We start from the raw sequence: 27416 nt of genomic DNA, 5'->3' as shown, positions 1-27416 counted from the left end.
TATATAAACAAAATCGATATTTACTAATCATATTCCTGACCAAATCAAACAATAAAATGAGATAGAGTCCCTAATATGAATCATATTGAAGAATAATTGTTCTTGGTAGTAGCAATTATTTCACGTACGCCAAACATAGCCTTTGTGTTTTTGTCACTAATAGTAAGTTCAAGGGGGTAAGCTCAATTACCCATTATTGAAGGGGATAAACTCAATCACCAATTAGTGACGAGGGGGTAAGCCCAAAAAACCCTTTATATTTTCTTAGCTTTAGCAGTTTCAGAATTTTAGTTGCTTTTGGGAAGATTTTCTAGTTTTTAGCAGTTTCCCAATTTTGATTGGTTTCCTAGTTATTAGTTGTTTCTAAATTATAGTTAGTTTAGAGTTTTAGTAATTTTAGACTTCTATTATTTTAGGGTTTCAAGTCTATGAATAGGCCTTTTATGTTAATTGTTAAGAGAGTTTAGTTTATTGAATAAAATTTTGTTTTATTTAATCAATCATAGAGGAGCGATCTTTATACTTTTAATCTCTTACCTACTATGCGTTGCAACAGGTTTTAGCGAGACAACTATCTTATAATAATAGTCCTCGAATGATCAATTTAACACCTATTATGTGTGTCAGGTGGAGTGTACATATAATTTGTAATGAATCACATTCGAATCTGATTAGTACATCGGTTTCACCAAATATTATAATTTCAATGTATATGATACACAAATATGAATCACTAAAAAGTGATTTCAACTGAAATCCTTGAAGAATTTAAAAAGCTTCAATATAAAGTATGCATAAATTTTAAAGCATTATATGAATGCAACTTGAAATCTCGAATGCAAGATAGTATATTTTTGTGTATATATACCAAAAAGAAGCTGACAATAAAAAGTTGAACAATACCCTCATCTTTTATAAGGGGGGGGCAAGTTTATGAAGACAGTGTATACTACTACATTTTCATATTATATTATTTTCCTTGGTTAAGATTTTTTCCACATGATTTTTCCTAACAAGATTTTAATGAGACAGATTATGTGAGCATCGAAGATGAACAGATAAATAGAATTTGTACTGTTTTCCTTCACTATGGTTTTATCTCAATGGATTTTCCTAGTCAGGTTTTAATTAGACAATTTCTAATGTAGTGGGCATCCAGAGGGAGTGTTGTAAATATTTGATTTATGGTGGATGACCACCACACTTTATAACTCCCACCACCATAAGTTCTCCACCACTACTTTGTATTCTAGCACCATTATTGTGACTCTCTGTTGATTATGTAACTCATCAAAAGACTTATATAAAGGGATTCCATGCTATTGAATAAGATGTATTCTAGTACCAAGTAGAGAAATCCTCGACGAACATAATAATTCAAATCTAGCTCTTTTTGTCTCTATCACTTGTTTTATATTTCTATTGTATTTCTTGTTCACTCTTTTATATTTTACAGCAAATGGTAATTTATTGATTCATTGACACAAGTACTTATGGACTTTACTGAGAGGTCATTACACAATTAGAGATATCAACACAATAAAACTTATCTAGAAATTCTAAGATACCATAGTAATGGTGGTTGTGGCCTGCGTCACCCAATTACACATTTGTATGGGAGGAATTTACTATCCTAGTACCTCAGTGATTTGGATATTATTCTAAGATATGCAAGTGCTAAAAGGCCTGAAATTTGGTGTTGACCACGGGCCAGAAGGTGATGTGGTCAGCCCTAATTGGTCAGACTATTTCTCTCTCTTCGTGGCATGACCAATTGGGGCCAGCCACATCGCCTTTCGCTTGTGGTCGTCCACAATAATAATGGTGATGCTACGTTGAAAAAATGTACTCCTTCCGTCCCATTTTATTTGGTTGTTATTCCTTTTATGGATGTCCCAAAATGTTTGGTCACTTTCTTTTTATAAACATTCATTTAATTATTAAAATGTGAAACTTCCAAGACTACCCTTTAGTTTAAATACCATTCAAAAGTTCTAATTGGTTCTACGCTTCTATCAATGTTGTATTTAATGAAATGTTCTATATTAAATGGGGCTAGTTTAGGGAAATTCTTTATATTTGTCAACAATAAATATCATTCCTTAATAAGTTGAATTCCCCAAAACTACAAACAAAATGGAACGCAGAGAGTACTTAATTGGGAAATTATTGGTACCCAGCAATTGGTACAGGCGATTATAAATACAGCTCTACTGCCACACAGAAACCAAAACAAACATGTCTGGATAATTCATGAGAGACTCTGCTAACTAGCTAATATTACTTTAGGAGTAGTAGAAAGAGAAAGAGAGGAACAGTGGAGAGAGAGAGAGAGAGAGAGAGAGAGATGAATACAACAGGTGATGATATTGAGGAAGCTAAATTAAGACAGAGTTCTCAGCTGAAAGAAGAACCAATCGTGTCTTCTCTTAACTGGAGAACTAGACTCTGTAACACTAACAAGCATGGTGGAATGAGAGCTGCTTCCTTTGTTCTTGGTATCTCTCTCTCTCTCTTTCTCTCTCTTTCATTTAATCAAGATTGGAGAAATTAATGGGATTTGTGTTTTTGTGTGTGTTTAATTTGAGTTTAAAAATAAATGGACAGGGCTTCAAGCATTTGAGATCATGGCAATTGCAGCAGTAGGAAACAACCTCATAACTTATGTGATAAATGAGATGCACTTCCCACTGTCAATATCTGCAAACATAGTGACAAACTTTATTGGGACTATCTTTCTTTTGTCCCTCCTTGGTGGATTCATCTCTGATTCTTATCTTGGCAGTTTTTGGACCATGTTCATATTTGGTTTTGTGGAACTCTCTGTAAGTCATCTCTCTCTCTCTCTCTCTCTCATCTTCCATTCATTTGTTTACCAATTATTTTTTTTATTTATAATATCTTAACCAGGTTAACAAATCATTAGAATCAAATTGTCCTTAATTTTTATCAACGGTGATGCTCTGCTGTGCATTTGACCGGCCGGAGTATTTGACCGGACAAGATTTAGAGAGAGAAAATAAAACACTTTTTTACTTTCTAAATTATAAGACCACATACCTGGGCAGGGCAAAGGGACATTTTCTAATTTGTTTTTTTCTTTTTTTTGAAATTCAAATACTTTCATAAAAGGGAGTTACAATAGGTCCTGATACATCGGAAAAATCAGAACAAGGACTAAAAAGTAACTAAGTTAACAGAAAGGGCTAAATGCTCAAGAGCCACCGATCTTGGGTCATTTCAACTTGTGCGAGATTCTGAACCACTTCGTTATTAGTACGACGGCAGTGGGTAATGGTGACGTGGTAAGATCGCAACCGAACACGCAGATTTTTTTAGTTTGGTAGATAAGCCCCAGGGAACCGTAAATTCTGGGGATGAAAGGAAATCTACCATTAATTTAGAATCGCCATAGAGTATAAAAGTTTGAAGCCCCACCTCCTCAGCCAGATTAATCCCTACTGTCGAACCTTAATAGCTCCTCGAAGAGAGGCGACACTCTCTCAGATCTCCACCTTAGCTATTGAAGCTTCCTGATTCGTGTTATTTTGTTAGGTGTTATTTAATTTTTATAAGTGGCTAAAATATTAATTTGTCAATCAATTTTCATATAGCATTCATTTTATTAAAATGTAAACAGTAAAGAAGTTTTTTCTTACCACCCAAAATGTCACTAGTTCAGCAAAATAGGATTAGTTAATCCAACTTGGAGATCCGGTCATCCTCCATTAACGAAACACTAATTATATTTTGGGGAAATGATAGAGTGACTTAGAATTTGGTACTTAGAAGATGACATCTTTCCTCGTTTGAAAACAAAAGCGGTCCCCACCGTAGTCAAACTTTAAAAAAATCTTGTCTTTTTGTGAATTCCACGTCATTATGTCATCCTCTAAAGTAACTCTAGCATCTCCCAATCCCTATGTCTTGAGACATAATAGAGTTTACTACCCAAAAAACTAAGAACAAAAGAATATACTTAATCGTTGTTGTGGCTAATGGTTGTAGAGAACAACGCTGGTAAATTTTGTAAGGTTTCTTGAATGTTGTTTGTGGAGTTTAAGAGCAACCCCAATGTGCATGGGTTGGGGCTCCCAAATTTAAGGGAGCCCCAGCCTAGCCCTTGGACGCTCCAACCTCGGAACCCCAGGGCTAGGCTCCTAGTGGGGTTGAGGCACTCCCACCCCTAATTTCTAACGTTCGGAAATGTAGGAGACCCAGCCAAACTCTTGTACGCTCCAACTCGAAAACCTCGGAGTTAGGCTCTTGGTGGGGTTGAGGAGCTCCCACCCCCAATTTATAACCGTTAGGAGCCCCAACAGCTACTTGGGGACTCCCAACATTGAAATGGGGTGGATCCCCTTTACTTTTCTTTTTTGTTTTGTTTTTTTTTGTTATTTAGATCTTCTTTAGTTTTAAGTTTAATTTCTTTCAGAATCTTTTTTTGTTGTGTTTAAGTTTCTTTTTTTTAGCATTTTGGCTCTAATTATTTTTGTGTTTTTTTTGTTTATCTTATGAAAAGTCTCTCCCTAGAATAATATCAAATTTCAATTTGATATTTAGGGTTAATAATATAAATAGATAAAATTTAAATTAACATTCTACGCGCGTACATCACACACGTATATAATTTGGATCTAGGAGCTCTTGTTGGAAGTCCGACATTGGAGTTGAAAAATTCAGGGGCTCCCAAAATTGTGAGCCCAAGATTGGACTTGCTCGGAGGAAGTAGCTAGACTGAATAGTGAAGTAAGACAAATAAAACTTCGATCACATTTCAATATTTTTTTATTTTTCTATAATAAATAATATTCCATTCATATTTAATCCAAAAATGATGTCTACACAAACATCAAAACTAAAAAGTAATTATTCAAAAAAGCTTCAAAAATATATTTCTATCATATATAATCCCTAAAAATGATGTTTATATATTTATTAGTATAGAAACAACAAAACTAAAATAACCAATTATTCTTGGGTGTCATCATATTATAGTTTTTGGGTGGTTCTTTAACACCTTTACCTTAAAAAGTTGGGTAAAAAGTTTGTCTGTTAATTTATATAAAAGAAGCTTCCAAGAAATGAATCAACCTCACAAAAGCAAAAAAAAAAAGGTAAAATAAACCAAATAAAAAAAAAGTTATCCTTATAATATGGATAATGGTAATACTATTTTCATACTAATAATGATCAAATACATAATTACAGGGTTTCATCCTACTATCACTACAAGCCCATCTTCCTCAACTAAAGCCACCACAATGCAACATGATGAAAGATGACAATTGTGTAGAAGCTAAAGGTCTCAAGGCCTTGATATTTTTTGTTGCTTTATATTTGGTGGCCTTGGGAAGTGGTTGTGTGAAGCCCAACATGATCTCACATGGAGCTGATCAATTCAAGGAGGACCCAAAATCATCAACCAAGCTTTCTACATACTTTAACATGGCCTACTTTTCTTTCTCAGTTGGAGAACTTATTGCTCTAACTCTTCTTGTTTGGATCCAAACTCGCTCGGGTATGGACATCGGTTTTGGAGTTTCGGCCGCAGCCATGGCTATGGGTTTGCTTAGCTTGATTTCCGGTACACTTATGTATCGGAACAAGCCGCCTCGTGGATGTATTTTCACACCCCTTGCTCAAGTAATGATCTTTCTTTCTGAAGTTCTTTTTTTTTCCTTTATTAGCTTAATGTGGTACAGATATATATGTTCGCCTCATTACATTATATGATATAATCTTCAGTATCTTTATATAGTGCGGCGTTTTAGACTGTGGTTTTAGAAACCTTGGTGTACCTCTACTTGTATTAGCTTAACTTGAAGAAGATGATAAACTTGGAGAAATCTTGAGTCTCTTAAGAAACGAGAAAATAGAAACTAAGTTTACAAGAAAATAAACTTACGAAACTTCCGTAATATATGTAAAGTAGACGAGGCCTTAGAACTTGACTAGTGGGCCTAATGGACCAAAAAGAGCAAACCGATTTATCATCGGTATGCTTGCGCATATGGCTTCTCCATCATGTATACCTTAATATCATCTTAAGATAAAATTAGTTTGATTCTTTGTTGTGTATATTTCAACGTACAAGCTACAAACATGGAAGAATCATAACTTCCAATTTTTCGAGATTTTGCTCTTGTTGGCTTCTGTAGCTTTTATAACAATCAAACTTTTTCTTTCTTGGATTTGTTCTTTTAGGTTTTTGTAGCTGCATTTGTAAAAAGAAAGCAACTATCTCCAATCAATGCAGAAAATCTTCATGGAAATCATCAGAATGGAACCGTTAACCGTATTCTCCGTACAGATAAATTTAGGTATAAAATGGAATAATATCTCGTAAATTTTTCATTAAATTTAGGATACATTTATGTTTAGTTTCCTTGAAACCAATTTTACACCAATGATTCCATAGTTTTGTCTATACAATTCAGACATAATTTTGGAGTATGAGATTCTTTTCAGGTTCTTGGACAAAGCTTGCATAAAAGTACAAAATGAAGCTCACATGAAGGAGAGTCCATGGAGATTATGTACTGTGACACAAGTTGAGCAAGTAAAGATAATATTGTCTGTGATACCAATATTCGCTTGTACTATCATTTTCAATACAATTCTAGCTCAACTCCAAACGTTTTCGGTTCAACAAGGAAGCGCTATGGATAATAGGCTCACTAACAATTTCAAGATCCCACCAGCTTCACTTCAATCAATACCTTATATATTTCTAATATTTGTAGTTCCTCTATACGAAACCGTTTTCGTTCCATTTGCAAGGAAGATCTCTGGCAAAGAATCGGGAATTACGTCTTTACAACGTATCGGAATTGGCCTATTTGTTGCAACTTTCTCCATGGTAGCAGCTGCAATAATAGAGAAGAAAAGAAGAATTTCAGCACTAGAATCCAACAAGATACTATCTATCTTTTGGATAACGCCGCAGTTTCTCATTTTCGGGTTATCGGAGATGTTAACAGCAGTGGGTATGATTGAATTTTTCTATAAACAATCTGTAGAAGGGATGGAATCCTTTCTAACAGCCATGACATATTGCTCTTACTCATTTGGGTTTTACTTAAGCTCACTCTTGGTATCACTTGTGAACAAGATAACATCAAATTCATCATCATCATCTGGTGGAGGGTGGCTAAGTGAGAATGATCTCAATAAGGATAGACTTGACCTATTTTATTGGTTGTTGGCTGCCCTTAGTATTATTAACTTTCTCAACTATCTTTATTGGTCTAATTGGTTCAAGTACAACCCATTTTTGTCAACAAATAGTAATACTAATCCAACCCTTAATTCCTCCACTCAAGAATTAGAAAGCCTCAGCTCTTCATGATCAACAAATAGTAATACCCTAGTTGATTACATACTAATTATTATCTATAGGGTAATTTTGACTTTTTTTTCACCTTTACTAAACTATTGTATAAAGGAGATTATATGTAATCATTCAAGAAAAGACCCACTTACCCGGGTGAATATGGGTTACAGACTTTGTGGTGATTTAAAAACCTTGAGCTCTTTCCATCTACTTTCATTTTGCTTTGGTGTTTGACCTTTTTTCAATATAATACAGGTTAATGTTTAAGTTTGACTTTCGTTTGAGAGATGAGAAAAATAATGAGGGCGAATGGATTTTGTGGCGGTGGCCGAATTTTGCGTTGGTGGTGGTAGGTGATGAGGAAGAAAAAGAGTTCCTTTAAGATTTTGCACTCCGAAAAATTAATCAAAATTCACGTTTTCTCTTTAAAATTTTCAACCAAGTTAGACCGTTATTTCTCCTATATATACTTGTAACCTGGTCACACCCCTTGGCTGCAGAACCACCTCTACATTCCAGATGAGCAAGAAAGTCTCTAAGACGGCATTGACGTCCATAAGTCCAAACTAAACAAACGTAGTACAAACGAAGTTGAATCATATGAAACGCAAGTAACATATGATCATGATGACCTTTGTGCTTATGTTTTTTTTATAAATACAGCAGGTGGCTTTACTCGGTTTCCTAACAGGCATGAACGCCTGAGAGCCCGCCACCTGAACTACACCTCTGAGCAGCGAAAAGACCGTGTGCACATTAAGCCCAGCTCGGGCTCACCGAGCCCTTGAAATCAAGTGTTAATTGTAATGACACGGGTAGTTCCTCCCACCTGTGTCAGGCCCGATAAACCCGCACATGAAACACCCATAGGGTACTTTTAGCTCGCATAAATAACCTATCGTATTAATTTAGTCCAAAAATATCATACATCATCTCTATCAACGGGGCATCTCTCTCTAAAACACAGTAAGTACAAAGGAATCACTGGTAGACTTGCCCAAGACCCGTGAAGCCTGTCAGGGTACACTGGCGGGCAATGGGCTCTAAGTCTCTACTTATACCCCCCCCCCCCCCCCCCCCCCACGAACTGTCCAACTAAACTAGTGTGCACTTTGACATCCTGCCCGACCCAACCTCATCCAGCAATCTGCAAACCCGATCTTGAACATACCAATGAAACATTTCCCTCGGACACAGAAAAAAAAAAGATACTAAAACAGTATAGTTAAATTCCAATTCATGATTATATGGATGATTATATAGGACCTACCAAACTCAGGAAGCATCTCAACATTTGTAATGACACCAACAAAACATGGAAAATGGAAGAAAACTGAAGTCAGAACCCCAACCCAATTTACAGTCAGTAGACACTTTCTAGATAATAACAAAAATATAAAGCCACTGTCCAATTGAAAGTTGATTATAAAGGTTGCATTATCCAAAGAAAGGCAGTAGAACCAAGGTCGTACGAGAACCGCCAGCTTACTCCTCTTGGCAAAAGATAGTGTTTTCTTCTTTCCTATCGGACTCATGCACAGAAGGAAAAGGTGATAAATGAACTCATGGTATTACTCGTTATGGATGGAATTGAACTTCTCAGCCAGGGCTGGAGTTTTTGTTATCTCACTCATCAGGCTCTTGAATTTAATGCTGCAATCTCCTCCACTGTAAACATAAATAAACGGTAATTTAGAGAACATGAATCATGAAGAGGAGATAAGTGTGACTTCTAAGAAGGATCGAAGTTCACTTGTAAGAGTTAAGAGGTTCGAATATGAATTTAAAGAATTCCAGAGATGTAATCTTTATTTTAAAGATTGTAAACCTAGTCACTTACGGGGACGCGTTTAATTCAGGAGGTGGGCATGCTCAAGTAATAATATTAAATCTTTTACACAAACAGACTAAAGAATTTGGAATTCCAGTAACAAACCTAATGCGATTCAAAGAAGAAATTGCCCGAAGCGCACTCCTGATCATGTCTTCGTTACGATCCACCTCTTGCTTCACAGCATCTCGCTTTGGCTTGTGATTAATAGTTCCTTGAAGAGGATCAACCAGAGAATCCAAAACTGAAAAATAAAGCAGTTTCCTATCAGATGGAGAAATACGATTTACCGCAAGACAAGAGTGCAAAATAAATAAATCACAGAATTATAACTACCTGCGAGAACAGCAGCAGGACACTTATCCGCAAGCTTCGAAAGAATGAGATGGCAAGGCATTTTGACATCATAGTGATCTGGAAAGGGCAGAAACATCAAAATTCCGAAATCTTGTAAATTAAGACTCTTCATTCAAATATTTTCCAAGAGTAACAAGATATTTGTACTGAGGGCGTCAAAAGAAGTAGGGCAGTGTTAGTAATTACACTCAAACTATTTGTGGATAAACTACACCAACCGAAGAAGTATAGAAACTATTTTACAGATCGCAATTAATGATAATTTTTCTACAACGAAATATAGAAAAAGCTATTAAGGAGATTGAATGTTTATATTGTTTCTTGCATCTGAACTTCCCCTTTTTCAACTAATTGCACAATGACTATATATGAAGTAATTGATTGAGCGCACGGAATGAAATTGATAAATTATAAATACGCAACCAAATACGAGAACACTAATTCAGTCAAAACTCACCATCCAAACCAGATTTAAGGTATGGAACAATGAAGGACGAAGGATTCACTTGATCAAGACAATTATCGAGCAAGGTGTCTACACACTCAAAAGCAGCTTTTCTCAACTCGAGCCCATCATCCACAATGTGCTTAAACGGACCAAGATCAACAGTCCTTATCAATTCTTTCTGCACCGGAAACAGTGACATAACCCAAACAAAATCAGAAAAATGATGACCACAGAATCATGAATTAGCAAGGTATCATAGATGTACATCTTGTGTTTACTTGAACAATAGTACCAGGACCATAAGCAGATAAGCTATCACCCTAGGTTAACGTACTCTGTGATAATAAGACAATAGTTGATATAAAAACAAAAATATTGCAAGTACAAGAAACTTGTAACTAAACAAATAAATGTGTGTGTGTGTCTGTGTGTGTGTGTGTGTGTGTGTGTGTGTGTGTGTGTGTGTGTGTGTGTGTTTACAGCTCAATATCGGACACTTTGTATTATTCTTAGATATTGCCCAAACAAATTCTTCGTCAATCGTCTAATACAGCGAAAGAAAAGAAGTTAACGAAAAGGAAGCGAAAGTTAAACATCAAAAAATATAATATATATAAAGCATTTACCTATGTATATATATAGTTATGATGAATCGCTCTTGAAATATGCTTTCGCAGGTTAACTAAGATTTATTGGCCTATTGGGTTTGGCCAAGACAAGTCCTACTGCCACTTGCCAATACTAGACAATATACAAAAGTACCTCGAACTCTTAAGGAGATATATTTTACCTTCACAAGAGTCTGGTCGTAAAGAAGTGGCAATAACTCCGGAAGAAGACCCTTAATGAGGTTTGGCTTATTGTGAGCTGCTGTACTCAGAGCCAGGACAGCTGCACGTCTAACATGCTGCAAAGACAAGAAATCAAAATGACTCCTATACGTAGTAAAGTGGAGCAAAAAGGAGTAAATGGGCAATCATAGACAATATAAAAGCTGTCCTTCAACGAATAATTATTAAGGTTTACCCTGTCTTGATCCTTGATAAGCATGAGGAATGAGGAGATTTCAGGGTATATAATCTCATCTATTTTTTCTGGTCGCTCGACAATTGAATATTTTACTGCAATAACAACTGTAGCTCTGGTGAAAGCAGCTGGAGATGCTGTTCGGGCCTAAAGAAATAATGTAAAAGAAACATTATTCATCAGGAAATAACAGATAAACATACTGAATGCAAGACCATTTAATTCTATTTTTAAAACTACCTTAAGTGTGGGAACAAGTTTGGCAGGCTGGATAAGCGCAATTTTACCAAGACACTCGGCTACCACATTGCGAACTCCTTCTTCCTCACTTTCACAGTGATTAAAGAGCAGTTTCAGTATCTTCTCAACACTAGTATCTTCAAACTCGGACTGACCAGATTTATTCATGGATTGCCTCGCTATAACCTGTAAATGCAAAGTAGTTTGCAGATTGAGTAACTGTGGATAAACTGAGAAACATTGTCTTTTGCTTTAACAAACCGTAATCTGAAAATAACACACCTCTTTCAAAGAATGAAGCAAAAGATACTGCTTCTTCTGTTGATTATCGATCTGATCCAAGATAAATGGCAAGTACTTGGAAAGGTTTCCTACAGCTATATTTCCAAGTGCATAAGAGGCAGCAGACTTGATCTCTTCAAAAGGAGATTGAAATGACTCAATGACGATATTTTCTATGTGCGCATGTGAACTTAAATCTTTCTTTCTTCCAATTTCTCCCAGACAAAGCAATGCAAGGTGTCGTTTTGCCTGAAACAAATACAACTTCAAGATAAAGAACAAGAAACGCACAGTCTGTGTTTTCCTCTATATATATCTGGTATCTCAAACGGTCACTAGCTATATTTGAAAATAAACAATAACAGGTTTAAACAAATAAGAAAAAAGTGGGTGCTTATAGAAGTGCAAAAATTAAACACATGAGAGCATCTGGATGTAAGTAGCAGTTAAATATAAAATTAAGGGCCTTGTACTCCCAATGGCCAGGTTTAAGGTATCTTATATCAAACAAACTTTGTTGACCAGAATAAAATAATAAAAATAAAAAAGAGAACTAATTCAAGACAAAAACGTATAAGTTTATGCATGTACACTATCGTCTCCTTGTTTCAGCCTTGTTTTTCACTCGCCGTGTTCAACACATCAAACGACTGTGTCAGATAACAATACCCGTAATGACGTCCATCTTACACAAGTTTTTAGCCTTGAGGTGGTTTGGCATAATAACTGTAACCTCAAGCCAGCACCGAGGTGTAAGTATCGTTTAAGACTCGAAACCTAATAAATATTTTACACACCTTAAAACTCTTTACTCCTTTAGTTTGCTCTGTATAATTATGATACACCTTTCCACTTATTTTACCATTCCAGATACTCCATCAATCAGATCTACTTGATAGGACACAAGAGTACTCTCGTTGACCACTCAGTCACTTCAATACGTATAATGTGAGATTTTGTATGCACATAGGTAGGAATGTACACGCCATCATCCTAGGACTATAAAACACTGCTTTAGGTTAACATATTTTGTGACCTAAAAACAAACACAAATATTGGATACCAATTAGGAGCTTTTGTGTTTATCTTTCCTAACTAGCATTGACTTAGGAGAATGTTCTATTGTCTCTTTCCAAAATAATAATTGTGTAACAAGTCAGAGATCATCTTTACAGCCCTAATAAGTGCTTACTGTCCTTTAATCCAACGGTAGTGAAACAATACAAGATTGACGAAACTAAGCCCTAGACGACCTCTTTGTAAGGTTAAGATACCCTCTTCCATAACAGTAAGAAATCTAACTTACCTCGTCTTCATCACATTTCTCTTGCATTCTTGTCTCTCAGTCTCTCTAAAAATCACCAGTTAACTTGAAAGAAAACAAGTTATTTCCGCTTTTGTAAGGATGATTGTGAGAAAGGCACATCCAAGCATAAGAGAAACATCAACTAGAATAACAGACTTGGAGTTTGTGGGAATGAAAATAGATGATCCGAAGCAAAACCAGGTTTTTTTCACTACCAATAGTTTTTGTCTTTACAGGATGTGTACGCCAAATATGATGTACAACTGTACCAGTTCGCAAACGCCCCTGATTCCGGTACGCGCGATCCTGATCGCGGTGCGCAGGAGTGTTAAGCGAATCTGGTAATATTGGTTCAATTGAAAAATTGTGCATAACCAGTGTCGTACTATCACAGATCGATGACTAGACACATGCAATAACAAAACAAGTTTTGATTTCGAACACTTACAGTATTGGCATTAGTGTCATCTTTAAGAATGTTGGTGAGCATTTTTACTGTAGATCGACATTTCTGATCACCTGAGGCAAGGCAAAGTGCAGCAACACACTGAGCTACTGAATACAGAGCCTGTTTAGCAAGGCCACCAGCCTGAGGAGATTGTTTAGCACTTGAAAGAAGAGAATCTAGTAAAGCATCAAAACTTGTGTTTGCTGAAAGGACCAAGGACTCGAAGAAATTTCGCAAAGCCTGCAGAATTCAAGAATATAGTTTCAATACCATAATTATTCATTATCAGCTATAATAGCCATCAGAACTTTGAAAATATACCATAAGGGCTTGTCCCTGCAACAGTGAGCTTCTAATTAAAGCTAGTGCTTGAGGAAGAACTTTATTCCTGACAGTCAACCCAACTATCGGGCTTGACTTTCTGTCTGTCATCAATGTACAGCAGAGTTCCAATGCTAGAGCAGTCATATGCAAGTCTGAATCACTGTATCATCAAAGTTAAAGGTTAGAGGTTTATACATATACGCCAAAAACCAAATCAGACCCAGAATCTTTAAGAGGGGAATTTAATAGGATAGACCACTGAAAAAAGAGATGAACCTAATAAGAGCAGAGAGTTCCATAATGATGACTTCGTAAGTAGAAGAACCGATTTTATCGCCATATGCAGAAAGTAACGAATTCAGTGTTCCTAATGTTGCTTGCCTCAATGCACGGTTAGCCTATTTTGCATGCAAGGGAAAGAAAGTAAAAGATTTATAATTGTTAGATATCTTGATAAAATGATACAGAACAGTCAAACATCATTACGAGAAAAAGTCATTTACGCAATGAATATAGAAGAGAGTTTAGTAAGCACCTTCCGCAGGAATGCTGTTAATTCAGCAATGACATGGTCCAGCACACACGATAGATTAATCTTGAGTGGAGAAGCAGCAATTACAGCAAATGACTACAACAAACAAACGAAAACTATGTTTAAACACAGAGAATCAAATTTAATGGACAGCCAGAAAGTAGCCAAAAGTGCCGTTTTATGGCTCAGAACGATATATTTACAGAGATAAAGTTATGTATAAACGATAGGGTTCAAATGCAAAACAGCCAAAGAAAGTACTAGTTTCCTCCCTTAGAAGTTATACAACCGACTCATCGTGCCACTGATACAACTATTGAAGATAAATTTTGGTCTAAATGATCATAGAAACTTGAAACTCAGAGTACATATGCTAGAAATAAGGAGATAAAAAGGTGCTGTATTGCTACTACATGTAGCAGTGCATACTAAGATTATAAACCTGCATGCAAAATTAGTACCATAGGTGTACAATATTTTACAAGTTCAACTAAATACTTCACGGCTTTGACATGTTTCCAGAAATTGAAAAGAATATACTCTTGAGACGTTTCGACTATTTAGGCAGTTATCAAACGTGATTTTGATCCTGGTCATATTATCTACAGAAATTGCCTAAATTGCGCAGGTTACAGAGTTCTAACTTCTTAGAGTACACGAGCAACCAAAGCTTATGATAACTTGTAAGAACTCGATGTAAGCTTGTGATATCAGACAATAAAAGTGACAGCAGAACTTCTACAAGTAACTACTAACTATTGTGAAGATTTATGGACACACCTTCACTGCAGTAAGTCGAGTTATCTCATTACCCATCCGATCAACAAGAACAGGAAGGCATGTAGGTAATTGTGCTTGGAGGTTATCACCAAAAGTTGAAATGACAAGCCCCATGCAAGAAATAGCACACTCCTTAACTTCCTGGAACAGTAGTTAGTACACGATACAGCAAACAAAGAGTGAGAACTTATCCAGGATATTTTTAGAAAAATAGTTGGGGACTCGACCCTAGTTAAAATTTGTACCAACCTGATCTTGGTCTTGGTTAGCTAGACGCGTTAAAATGGCATTATAAATCGGATGAACATAGGGTTTAAAATCAAAACCAACATCCTGAAAAAGAAGGCAATTCATATGAACACCAGACCATTAAGGATAATATAATGTTAAACTACATCATCTCAACTCTTACAGAGACGTTTGGGCGCACAACACGCACAAGTTCCCCACACACTCTTAATGCTTCAGCAGTTACTTTGTAATAGCGCTCACCAACAGCAGATAACACAGGAGTAGACAGTACCTGAAGAAATATCAATTAAACCTTAATAAAGTATCAACCAACACCACACAAACCATCATTGAGTCAAGTAAAACAATTAACTAGATCTACGTTTGCAACTAGAAGTGAGATACACAATTGTTTTAAAAAGGCAAAGAATGGCAGAGCATTATTTTTTTTATTAATGACACCTCCAATATAGTTAAGAGATTAAGAACAACGATTGGAGCCTCTTCTCTATCCAATTCGACAATACAAGAAAACAACCATCATTAGCCACCAGAAACAGTAACAACCAGGGTCTCTCATACGCAAGTAGAACCGTTAGAAAGGTAGGAAGGGGTCACAACTCCCTTACTCCCCCAGAACTGTGATTTTGTAATCCCAACAATTACTACGACAATGTTTCAAATATCATTAAGCTGACAAAAACTGTGTTCGAATCCTCCTACCTATTCACTAGAAAAGTTAAAAGTGAAGTACAAAATGTCGCAAAATCTCAGGTTGCATAGCACCACATTTTACTCAATCTATTTAGTCATTGACAAGCAATAGGCTCGTAATCGGGGTTTGTTACTACAATTTTTTTACTAACGATTCCCACAAATGGTCCAAACTCTGAACGCAATCAGAATAAGCTATTGAGTTCAATTGCAGTTAGAATCTAAGCAATAATTTTATGCACTTAAGAAAACAAAACATTGACTTCACTTCCGTCGAATAAAGTAAACGTGTAAAGTGTTGTAGTGGGAAAAATGGATATTTCTCATTGATTCACATACCCGAGAAGAAGAAAAAAACCTTGAATATTAATTGGCTATTATATATAGACATAGAACCGTAACAGTAAATCAAGTATAAGTTTCAACAAAAGAGTGAAACAAGTTCAGCCTTTCTACACAAGATTTCTTGTTTTACCTTGACGAAAGGATGGAAAATAGAGGGTGAATGTGAAGACATAATTAATCTTGTAAAGGTGAGAGCCTCGATTTTCAAGTTTGAGGTAGATGATTTATCCTGGGGACGAAAAGAGACATGTTAACTAGAAAAACAGGTAAATCCAAATGGATTTTGACTTGACTTGATGTGCTCAAGAATCTCACTTACATTTAGTGCTCTTTCAATCCCAGAAACAAGGGTCCCAACATGGTCTGCGAGGCAGTCTGGTAGGACAACTACAAGTTCTTTCAAGACAGAAAATGCACCAACCTGCACATAAGAAGAAGGTAAAGAAAGGGAAGAAAAATGTCTCAGTAGTAGACCAACATACATCAGCAATCTTGTGCCCACCAACCTTTGTCTTGACAGATTTTTCACGAAGCTGCCTATTTAGAGATTTAATAATTTTTGGGACTTCTTGCTTCAAGAGCCATCTTGGACTGCTGGACAAAACTAAAAGATTAGAAACATTATCATGAAACTTATCAAAGAAAGCTTTTAAAGGTTGTAAAGACCCACTTGTCAAAACGAAACTTTACACAGTAGGAAAGAGGTAACTTCTAACATTTAGACCTACAGCAAAACTAACCCTGTTTCCAACAGTCCTCATATGCTACGGGCTAAGGGCATCAAAAATACGGCACTCTCAATTACTAAAAGTAACTACAAACAAATTAAGAATTAAATTATTGGAATAATGCAAGGACCGCAGGGTAACAAAACCATTCAAGATGTATTTCGGGATGTAATCCTATGGCTACCAATGTGCGTCATTTGCTAACAGAGTTGAACAGTTACTAATGAAAAATCTACTAAATGGGAACTCTGATTTAGCATTTATGATGCACCAAACATCAGATACTAATATTGGATGCTCAGGTACCCACAGTCAGTTCAGAGGGCATACTATGAGATTTTGTACATACAACTTGTGTGTGATTGTACATAATTCTTTTAGAACCACAAACTACTACTCTAGTAGACTAGTATAAACTGAATTGGCAAATTGTATACCACGAGGGAATAACTCTTGCCCGCTGAGCACGGACAGTTCTATCAAATGTGTAATCTCAACATTGGAGATAAGTTTGAGAGGTGTAATCTTAGCTATCGAAGAGGGTTTCAAGATAAGTTTGGGAGGTGTAATCTTAGCTATCGAAGAGGGTTTCAAAATAAGTTTGGGAGGTATAATCTCATCCCTTTGAAATAAGCTTGGGAGGGGTAATCTTAGCAATTGAAGAGAGTTTATAGATAAATTTGAGAGATATAATCTCAACCCTTGGAGATAAGTTTGGGAGGTGTAATCTTAGCCATTGAAGAGGAGAGTATATTCTAATAAAGATATACTCCTCCCATATTATATAGATATTGCGAATCATTTTATTATTTATACATTTACATTTAAATATATAATATAACTAAGATATATACTTGTTATAATACAAATATTTATATATAGCTATTTGGATACGTGTATACCTCAAATATATGAACCCAAAAAGTTACCTCTTTTTTTACATTGGCTTCAAATACAGATTAATAAAGCGACTTTGCAGACACTCCCCTACCTTAGAGAAAATCCAATGTATGAGGGGTTGGGCTCCGAAACTCAAAATTTAAGAGCCCAGTCCCTCGTACATGGGATCAAACCGGGGGTCGGGAACCCCTCACTCCGCGGGTCGGGAGGCCAAAGGGCCACAAAGCCCTTTTGGGCTCCCAACAACTATAATTGGGGTGGATCCCCTAAAAAAAGGGGACCCACCCAGTTCCATTTCTATATTTTTTTTTTGAAGAACTTAAAATCAAGGAATGAAATGTTGAAATATTTCGGTTTTTCAAATTAGGTAGACGAAACTCTACTTACAGATGTTTCGAGCAAGATATCGTCCGACATCTACAAAATTTCGATTGAAACTTCAAAATCTTCGAAATCAAACCGAAAAATACCAAATCGATTGAACAATAGTAACATTTTTGGTCGATTTGTTCTTCATTTGCTTTACAGTAACAATACTTGTCACCTCCTTGATTGGAACTCCAAGAGAATTGAAGAGATTCGTCTTCTTCATGACTGTTGAATCTTAGAGAGAGAGCGGCAGAGAAGAAGGAAGACGAATCTCTTCCAAACCCTAATGTTTTGTTTTGTAAAGATATTTTAAAAGCGCCCATTTTAAGTGTTAAAGGCGCCTTTCAAGGCAAATTCGTCAGTGTAAGAAAGAGGCGCTTTTATGCTTGCGAGAGCGCCTATAAAACTTCCCTTTTGTGTATTCTGGGCCACTCTTTAACTTTTAAGTCAACATAATTGTTTAGTTTGTAACTTACCCTCTAAAATAACTATGAAAATTAAAATTATTCAACTTAACCCCCCAATCTAAGTGTAAGGTTGCAGATTACCTCTCCAACTAACGAATTGTGTTACAAATCCGCTAATCTTTTTTGTTTTTGACCCATGTGTGCTTAATAATGGTTAAAGAGTACTAAATCATATTTCTACCATTTTGGAAGATTTGTAAAATTTCCACACTGACCGAAACGTTTCCACTTTTGGACCGACCGAAATTTCCACCGAAACTAAAGTTTCATTCCTTGCTTAAAATATTTTTTTTTTAATCCTTCTTTTGTTTTAAATCCTTTTTGTAAGTTCTTGTCTAATTTTTTTCAAGTTTTTTTTTTTGTTTATCCTTTTTAAAAGAATTATATCAAATTTTAGTTTTAAATTTAAAACAATAATTTATAGTTGAAAATGGGATTAAAGTTCCAACACAAACATCAAACACATTTAAGTTTTAGTAGGGAGCTCCTCATCTGGGGGCCCGGGTTGGAAGTGGAAAATTCACGGGCTTCCAGAATTTAGCAGTCTCCAAAAATGGGAGCTCAGCCCCTCTACATTGGGTTTGCTCTTAGTCTTGCAAAAACCACCAGAAAAAGCAGGTAGTGTTTTCTTCACTGTTTTTTATTCTATAACTTCCTCAGATGTGCGAAATGCATTATGGGATCAAAAGTGAATCCCAGATTCACAATTTAATTTCAAGGTCTGATTTATTCAATCTCTGCGACTCGATTTGAATCGAAAAATTCAAATCATGAACCATGCAATTTTGACAACACTGAGTAGAAGTGGATAATAATGTCATAAGGGTTGTTCCATAGGTTTAATAGTTTCAGTAAAGATGAAGGATCAATAAATAAGAAAAGGATATATATATATATATATATATGTGTGTGTGCATCCCCGCACCCATTTTGTCCTTATTCAGGCATCGTATCCGGTTCCTCAAACTTTTTTCCAATGTCGAAAAAAACGTTTTTGCGCCTCGATGCAGTTTACTTTGACAATGTGGGGCGGTGCCTCAAGGAAGCAAAGAGACATAACTTCGCTTTCAAATAATTTAATGTAGTATTAGTATTTCATTCTATTAAGGGTATATATTTTGTAGAATTTGTTACAACAAATTAGTTTTTAAATAGTAATTTTAAGGAATTGGAATGCTTTTAGTCAGTTCTAACTTTTAGACTACCTCCACAAGTTCAAGAAAAGGAGGGGAAAGAATAACAAAATCGTCACCTGTCACTTAAAAATGCAACACGAGGTGCCACTTCACTGCCTTGTCACTTAAAAGGACGACTGACTTGCTAACACGTTTGCCCCTATAACGCATAAAGAGGCACAAGTTCTGATGTCACACCTATGTTTTGCCTCGAGGCTTGCGCATTGATGTGAATCTTATGCGCCTTAATGTTGCTTTTTTCCACTATCATTACCCGTACGATTGTGTATTTTCGTAATATAAAACTATAAATTGGTAAATGCAGAAATATAGAAAATAAGTAACTTTTATGCTAAGAAAGGTACTTGCCTCGACTCATCGATTTCAATTTGACCCTTGGTGAAATTTCCAGTTTGTCGTAGTAGCTCAATGAATGTATTAAACACATCCATCTGCACCAAATAATATCAGATAGTCAAGCAAGTGAACACAAAAAAACTTTTATAAAAGATAAAGTACTGTGAAGTGTAAACAACTCACCTTGACATTTTCTTCCCTTTCTCTAAACCTTTCTATTAACTTAGAGCATGCCTGCGAGTGAGCATCAGGTATTTTAGATAGATATCAACACGAATTGGTAAAAGGTAATCAAATATCTTCAAACACTAGATATAGCTGTTATTTCGAATGCAAGTGCTTTCTTCTGACTTCTTTATACTAATTCACAGTTTCAAAAAAGAGCCAACTCAAATTTTAGTTCTCTCAACCAGTGTATAAGAGATCCCGATTCCCGACAGCGTCTTTTTCAAACTTATGATGCTCAATCAAACCTAGTGCAACCAAACAAACGTTTTCTTTTCATACCTCTCCGTACAGTTTAGAGAGCATCTCGGGACGAGAAACTATGATGGCTGCCAAGCATTTTGCTGCTGCTCTTCGAACTTTCCAACTGCTATCCTCATCATCTGTATACTCGTTTGCACTCTCACTACAAAAAGAAAGCGGTAAACAATCACAAGCTTTATGGTACAATAATTATCTTGAGTTAAGAAGTGGTGACACTCTGTAAATGGCCTAGCAACGTACTCATCTTCCTCTTCCTCGTGACTCTCGTCATCTGTGTCTTCCTCCATGTTGTCAGTGAAGTTCGGATCATAACTTAAAAATTCCAGCGTAAGCTGATGAATTTCATTACAGTAGGATGATATATCTCTGGGACATCTAAGAAGAAAACTTTCTAGGGCCTGCATGCAAAGGCTGCAATCAGGGCAATACAAACTTGCAATAAGAAAAAGCTAAATAACAAACACGTTAAAAAAATCTACAAGAGGGGAGATATCCTCCTGTTTGATTGTTGAGATCTAGACAACCACCCATGTAACGGTCACAGATTAATAAGAAAAAAAAGGTATCTTTTGGCATCTCCTTATATCCCACCCAAATTTTTTTTCGAAGCTTTTTTCCTCAAAACTGCTGTCCATACGACGAAACTGCTGACTTCTCTCTACAATCGCCGGCCAAAGGTACAGTTCAATATTTGCTGATTTTCCCTATCTCCATCTACAAGTTCATGGTTCATGTTTCCTGATTTTTCTTCTCTCTTTATAAGTTTAGGGTTCAACTTTGCTCGAAACTAAGTTTTGAGTAGGTTAAAGCATTAGAGTAAAGAGGGTTCAGATTCCATTTGGATTGAAACTTAAAGCATTTTAAGGTTACTGAACACAGGTTAGAGTGTTTTGGGATTTAGATTTTGGATTAAAACCCAGTTAGATAGAGTTGAGATTTAGGTTTGGCAGCAGTACATACGGTTAAAGGATTCTTCAGTTTGGTTTCAATCATTTTCAGTAAGCCAGTAACATACTAACATCACATGTTTGCTGGTTTTTGTTCAGTTCGCTTCATGCTTGGTTCAGTTTTCTTCCTGTTTGCTTATTCGTGCCATAAATCATTTTGGCAACAATATCTACAACTTAAATTTTTCTGGCTGGTTCGGTATCCACTGGTATCCAAACCAAACCATGAGTGGTTTGGTACGATTTTGACAAATCTAATACCCAAAACCCCCTGGATTGGTTGATGAATGACTCCAAATTACCGGATACCAAACCAACGAACACTCCTAGAAAAAACACAAAGTTTTATGGCCTTTCCCGAGACATATCATCTTAATCACTTGGTGATACAATACTTTGTTCTGCTTTAATAAGTTGTAACAGGTTTGTAACGTTTGTTATATGGCACTGCTCAGTAGTCATTTTGATGTTCGTAAGTGTAACACTCTCAAATATGCAGCTTCCATTAACAGCATCAGTGGAAAAGCTTTACAGTCACAGCCCCATGTAATCTGCTCGAAAAAACTGTATGTGTCCTACGGGCACGTGTTACACCCTCGTACATATATGATTGACAACCAAGGAAATGAAGAATACCTGTAAACTGTATTCACGGAGCTCTTCGTCATTTTCTGATGCACTTATGCAGTAATTTATTACCACCGGAACAGTGTCTCCAAGATGAGGACCAAACCGGTATCCAACAGAACGACTGAAACACCAAAATAAATGAGCATTTTAACCAAAGAAAGGAAAGAAAAATTCGCATAACACTAGTCAATGTTGTCTCGCGTTCTCAACTATAGTGACCATTTTGATAATTGATCCTACTCACATGGGATGGAATGTACTTCCATTGTGCCTGTGTTCTCCAATTATGAAGCATATCTGAGTGATCCTACTCACAGGGGACCAGAACCCAGGTGGTTTGGTCAATTGTGGGCCATCAAATATTGAATGGTGATGTTGGTCAAGCGCGAGGGAAATAAACACTGGATTCTTTATGGAATGAGGAATTTATTTTGGTCATGGTAGTAGAAAATGGAATCCTAGAATGGCACCTTACATCTATCCTTCCTCAACTGCAAAAGGTATTCATGTTTTAGATCTCACTAGAAACTGCTCATTTTGATTGGAAGTTTGTAATTTAGTTTTTGATGCAGCAACGAATTAATTAACAATGAAAGAGAATTTTTTATTGTTGATCGTTCAATCTTGTGATGGGGTCGTGCGATACAATCCAACCTTGTTATAGCACAGTAACAAGAAATGATAGAGATCCTCAAGTTAGAAGTTCACCCACGGATAACACATTATATTGTATCATAATAAAACCAGATTTTTTTGGCCTAATTGTGAATTTGTGATGATGGTAAATAGAACCAGGTCAAAACTATAAAAATACACGCCACCGTTAAAACATGTTATGAAAGAGATTTTGTCACTAACGTCTATACATGAATACTACTTAGATTCTTTTCAATTCCTAAAGACCTCGAGACTCATACACAACCATTAACCATAAGCTGTATGGTCCATATCAACTTTGATGGCTGTCATACATATATGCATGCATAAGAGAAGAAGTCATATCATGAAATTGATCATATAGGCTTACGGATCAAATAAATATATATAAAAGAAAAGAAACATAAAAGAACTAAAATAATAGATATGAAGAACCAACCTTAGAGCACCAATCATCTGAATGTTTGTTCGAGTCATTTCAGATTTTTGGCCTTTGGTTTTTAAGAGCTGAACAACTTCCACTGTTGCTTTTGCTAATAGATCATCTGACAAGCTTGAAGCAAGGGATGCTAGAGGAGAACAGTGCATCGTATAATTAGGCTCAATAATTCAATTGCCCAAGAAGTTCATTTTAAAGAACTATCCTACCTATTAATAAGAAACATCATTAAACAAATCATTTCCCCAACGAATATTGGACCTTACCAAGGCATGCTACAGACTTCTTCCTGATAGAGGCTTGATTGGAACTTAGTTGGGATAATAGTGAACTTAACAGCAACCCGTGGTCTGCTGTCATAAGATTCCCAAATCTATGAAGAACATCACAGAGGATATCGAGACACTCGCACCTGATTTCTGTGCTCATTCCCTTCAAAGATAAGACAGTGAAATATCAAGGAACTCCTGAATCAGAATCGTAGGCAATGCATATAAATATAAATGTATATATAATCGTATTTTGGTGCATATGGCTGGACATTATACATATGCATTATGATTAAGAAAAGAGATCGTGGAATAAATGATAAGAAAAGCGATTTCTCATGATTGCAGATATATCAAATCTGCATTAACATTAGGAAATGCACTACTTCCCCAATTATAGTCATACATATTAAGCCAAATTGATAGCAATCAAAACTTACAGGAGCAGTTATTCCTTTGATTAATTGTGGTATCAGAGATGCAACGATACTCTGTGCTACTGCTGTGCTAGTGACTTCTGAAACAATTGTCTTCAAGGCTATACTAGCAATGTCTCGATGCTGATCTTTGGCATTTAACAATTTCGCACACAGTTTTTCAGTCATTTCTAGTACTCGTGCCTCACTGACCTTCTTCACCAGTGGAGCTAGACTGCAGATACAATTAGATAAAATGTTAATAACAATAATAGATATTTAAATAAATAAATATCGAAAAGGAAATCAACAGAGGATGCAAAAAAATAATTGGAAATGATCTATCAGCAGAGAAAATCAGCAACTAAAACCCTGCTTCTAGATAAGTTTATTTGAGGCAACAATATGCGACAAAGTGCTAAGCACTGCTACTCAACATTTCAATATATACATCAGAAAATCATTTGAGAAAGGTATCCTATCAGAAGAGATGAACAATTTAAACAGCAATCAATTTACAAACAGAAAGAGTAACAAGAAACAAACAGCATGATGAAAAACAAACTACAGCAAACGAATACATGGAATCAACCCACACCCTTTCATTTCTCAAACAATAATTAGTTTCAGGCAACAGAATACCTTTAACTATTAATACAGATTAAGAAGATAACGGGCTTTTGACGCATGGTTCACCTATTCCCTTCTTGAATTTGACACCATGCCATGAATCCCAAAAACCACCATCACCTAATATGTTATGAAACTCTTGGTACTGCTGATTACTCGCTAGTCGACAATCCACCAAGTTGACAATAAAGATTGACAAATTGTCCCACTCATTTCGGTCAACTCCCCAATAGATGGCAGATTCAGAGAAGTTCACCAACTCACTACTAGTAACGTAAATCGGAGATATCGAGTAATGTTCGTTTGGTATATTCCTTAAAACTGGTAACGTTAGGATTTCTGCTGCTTATAGAATGTTTATTTGAGTTGATAAAGCTAATATTATACTATCTTTAACGTAAATTTTGTGGTAATGTTACATAGTTTTATTAAATGTTCGATACTTGGTAAAACCTTTGTGGTAATGATGTACTTTATTACAATGCATATAGAGCCCTTTGTTATAGTGGCTAAGCGACTCCCATTGCTCTTGAGTACTCAGTCATAGTAGCCAGTCCCTTCACAAAAGAGAAGCAGCCGTTTTTAAACAACTGCTAACTTTGAAACGATACCAAAATGCCTTCAGGACAAGAAAATGAACTAGCACTAACCCCAAGAAAACATGACTAAACCTCCCTCTAGCGCTCCCAGGAGCAAATATTACATGAAACTTCACCAGGAAAACCCCATTTTGTTTATTTTTAAGCATCACCACTTTATGAAAAGGCTCGCAATTCAGCCTTTATATCCAGTTTTTCTTTTAAAGAATAACTGTAGGTTCAAGTCAGGGGAAGCGAGCAGCCAACTGGAGGAACGGATAAATGCAAGCTCATAAAATGCCTGAAGTAACTTTGACAGTTCTCAGTCATGCAGTGTAAAAACAAAAGGTCTGTTTTTATGGCCTTGCAGTTGAAACATGATGCACAGGATGTGGAATTATGATCTCACCTATCGAGTGTTTTCCACAAGGAGGAAAGGCAAAATTACAATATAAAGAAAGAATATAGATTTAGTTGAGATAGCATAGTTAACGTAAATTATAAACATATAGCGGAAATAGAGGTAATATGTAGTGCCAAGTATCAAGATAAAAGATTAGCAGCATTTCGTGGTTAAAATACTACAAGACGTGCTAAAATAGTCATAAGGGGCAAACCATTTCACAGCCAGTCCAGAGATATCGCCAGATGCATCATCAAGCTGCTGCAGCACAGTATGTGAAATCTTGACCTCCAAGTCATTATCGGCTTTAAATCCCTCTTTCGACAACTCATTCAGCAAATCAGAAGTTGCCATGTATCTGAAGTCTTTATCTTTACCCGTTATCTGCAAACTCGCCGTGAATGAACAGTGTTTAAATTATTCTTAGTGATCGGAAAAAACAAGTAGTAATGGAAACCTAGTTTTTCAATATATTATTCATTAATTACCTTTTCCAATATAGCCGTTATAGTTGTACTTGACAACGCCATGTTTGCTATAACTTTTCAAAATTGAATTGCTTTCCACTCAATACTTTATCCACTATGTAGAGGTGATCTGGAATAATTTAATCTTCATCAAATAAAAACCATGAATTACAGAGGCTAAACTTTGCAATTTTGATTTGTGGAGATGAACTTGTGACAGAATAAAGACGATCATCACTTCTCTAGATTCTAGAATATCAAACAAGGAGACTATACTACATATACTTTATGACAACAGAGAGCAATAACATAGAGCAGAGATCAAATTTCATGATTGTTCGCAAACCATTACAGAAAGATGAAATATTAGTTATTAGGTCAACAAAAATAATTGTCAATTATAAGAATATGAAATATTGGACTATTCCAATTTATACATATGTTCATATACCACAAAATGGGAACTGGAATAAGAAGGAGACATGGTTCAAAAAGCTTGCGTACTTGCTGGTTTCCTTTTTTAGACTTCTTCTGCAACTAACGAAAAATACAGCTTACTAATTGTTTTTCCAAAAAGAAGAGAAAAATGGTGATGGTGTGACGATGATATGAAGCAATATAGACTATTTCTCCCTCAAAAACATTCACCAATACTGGGAAACTTTCACCAAACACAATTTTGAATGATAATCTCTCCTTTTCTTGAGATTTAGAATGCTAGTCTAGGTTAATGCATTCCTTACTCTGCCCTAAACGCTATTAAGTACTCAAAGCTGATTGATCAGTAAAACTTCAATACTACTAAAATAAACAGTATTTGGATGACAAGTTAAACTTCAAAATAAGGAGATAACCTATCAAATAAGAACTAAAAATTCATTATTTTAATTCGAAATTCCATTAAAGATCAATCAAACTCTCAAAGTGATGAAACATACCAATTTTCTTGTAAAGACAATGTTTGACTAAAATAAACAGAAATTTTAACAACACAAAAACAATCACAAATAGAACAGTAATGTTTATCGATTGTACCCTAGAAGTAAAGTGAGAATCGAACGGGAATGAAGACAGGAACTTACATTCGTTCGAAGTGTGTGTATGTGAAGGACTGAAAAAAAAACCCTAGTTCCGCCCTGATTGAAAAATAGAGATGAATGAAGGTGATTTTGGTGTGTTTGTGTGTGATTTGATCGATTCGGGGTTCAAAAGCGAAGGTGGGAGATACGAACAGAACGAGAGAAACCCTTGCGCAAGAGATTCAGACACTGATAAAGTAATTTAGTAGGCTTTTT

General features: G+C 35.9%; 2 protein-coding genes across 5 annotated transcripts; one reads left to right on the top strand and one right to left on the bottom strand.

Moving 5' to 3' along the window:
• The first annotated feature begins 2188 nt into the window (after positions 1-2188).
• Positions 2189-7526, top strand: LOC147530928 (protein NRT1/ PTR FAMILY 4.3-like). Its single transcript, XM_086650443.1, has 5 exons — positions 2189-2498; positions 2608-2825; positions 5212-5646; positions 6208-6323; positions 6472-7526. Exons 1-5 carry the CDS (start codon positions 2348-2350, stop codon positions 7349-7351), a joined length of 1800 nt encoding a protein of 599 aa, XP_086506569.1. The 5' UTR covers positions 2189-2347; the 3' UTR covers positions 7352-7526.
• Positions 7527-8558: 1032 nt separating this feature from the next.
• On the bottom strand, positions 8559-27385 carry CAND1 (cullin-associated and neddylation dissociated). 4 transcript variants are annotated; one of them, XM_086648387.1, is made up of 29 exons: positions 27157-27385; positions 26143-26266; positions 25869-26038; positions 24068-24278; positions 23625-23790; positions 23359-23488; positions 22269-22383; positions 20926-21083; positions 20704-20827; positions 20380-20430; positions 20209-20291; positions 16707-16791; positions 16520-16621; positions 16331-16429; positions 15323-15433; positions 15160-15243; positions 14911-15051; positions 14134-14226; positions 13875-13996; positions 13596-13758; positions 13275-13514; positions 11521-11769; positions 11239-11424; positions 10999-11145; positions 10763-10879; positions 9982-10150; positions 9504-9581; positions 9273-9411; positions 8559-9004 (listed from the first exon to the last, which is right to left on the bottom strand). In XM_086648387.1, the coding sequence occupies exons 2-29, from the start codon at positions 26182-26184 to the stop codon at positions 8908-8910; spliced, it is 3672 nt and encodes a 1223-aa protein (XP_086504513.1). In that variant the 5' UTR covers positions 26185-26266; positions 27157-27385; the 3' UTR covers positions 8559-8907. The 4 variants fall into 4 exon arrangements, with proteins under 4 accessions (XP_086504513.1, XP_086504511.1, XP_086504512.1 ...); XM_086648385.1 differs by having other exon boundaries at positions 26143-26251; XM_086648386.1 differs by having other exon boundaries at positions 27204-27385.
• Positions 27386-27416: the final 31 nt, after the last annotated feature.

The sequence above is a fragment of the Eschscholzia californica genome, unplaced genomic scaffold (assembly GCF_041429995.1).
Source record: "Eschscholzia californica isolate CP2 unplaced genomic scaffold, dmEscCali1.0.p SCAF_6, whole genome shotgun sequence".
In the NCBI taxonomy this organism is placed as follows: domain Eukaryota; kingdom Viridiplantae; phylum Streptophyta; class Magnoliopsida; order Ranunculales; family Papaveraceae; genus Eschscholzia; species Eschscholzia californica.
This window is presented reverse-complemented; position numbering and strand designations above follow the sequence as displayed.

What these genes read in the sequence shown, in the direction of transcription:
- LOC147530928 (XM_086650443.1), top strand. Translation starts at nt 2,348, where the DNA reads ATGAATACAACAGGTGATGATATTGAGGAAGCTAAATTAAGACAGAGT. An exon ending in TTGGTTTTGTGGAACTCTCT is followed by an intron (nt 2,826 to 5,211) that starts GTAAGTCATCTC and finishes ACATAATTACAG; the next exon opens with GGTTTCATCCTACTATCACT. An exon ending in CTCCGTACAGATAAATTTAG is followed by an intron (nt 6,324 to 6,471) that starts GTATAAAATGGA and finishes GATTCTTTTCAG; the next exon opens with GTTCTTGGACAAAGCTTGCA.
- CAND1 (XM_086648387.1), bottom strand. Translation starts at nt 26,184, where the DNA reads ATGGCGTTGTCAAGTACAACTATAACGGCTATATTGGAAAAG. An exon ending in ATTGAAATCGATGAGTCGAG is followed by an intron (nt 16,792 to 20,208) that starts GCAAGTACCTTT and finishes TTTGTCCAGCAG; the next exon opens with TCCAAGATGGCTCTTGAAGC. An exon ending in CTAACCAAGACCAAGATCAG is followed by an intron (nt 15,052 to 15,159) that starts GTTGGTACAAAT and finishes CTACTGTTCCAG; the next exon opens with GAAGTTAAGGAGTGTGCTAT.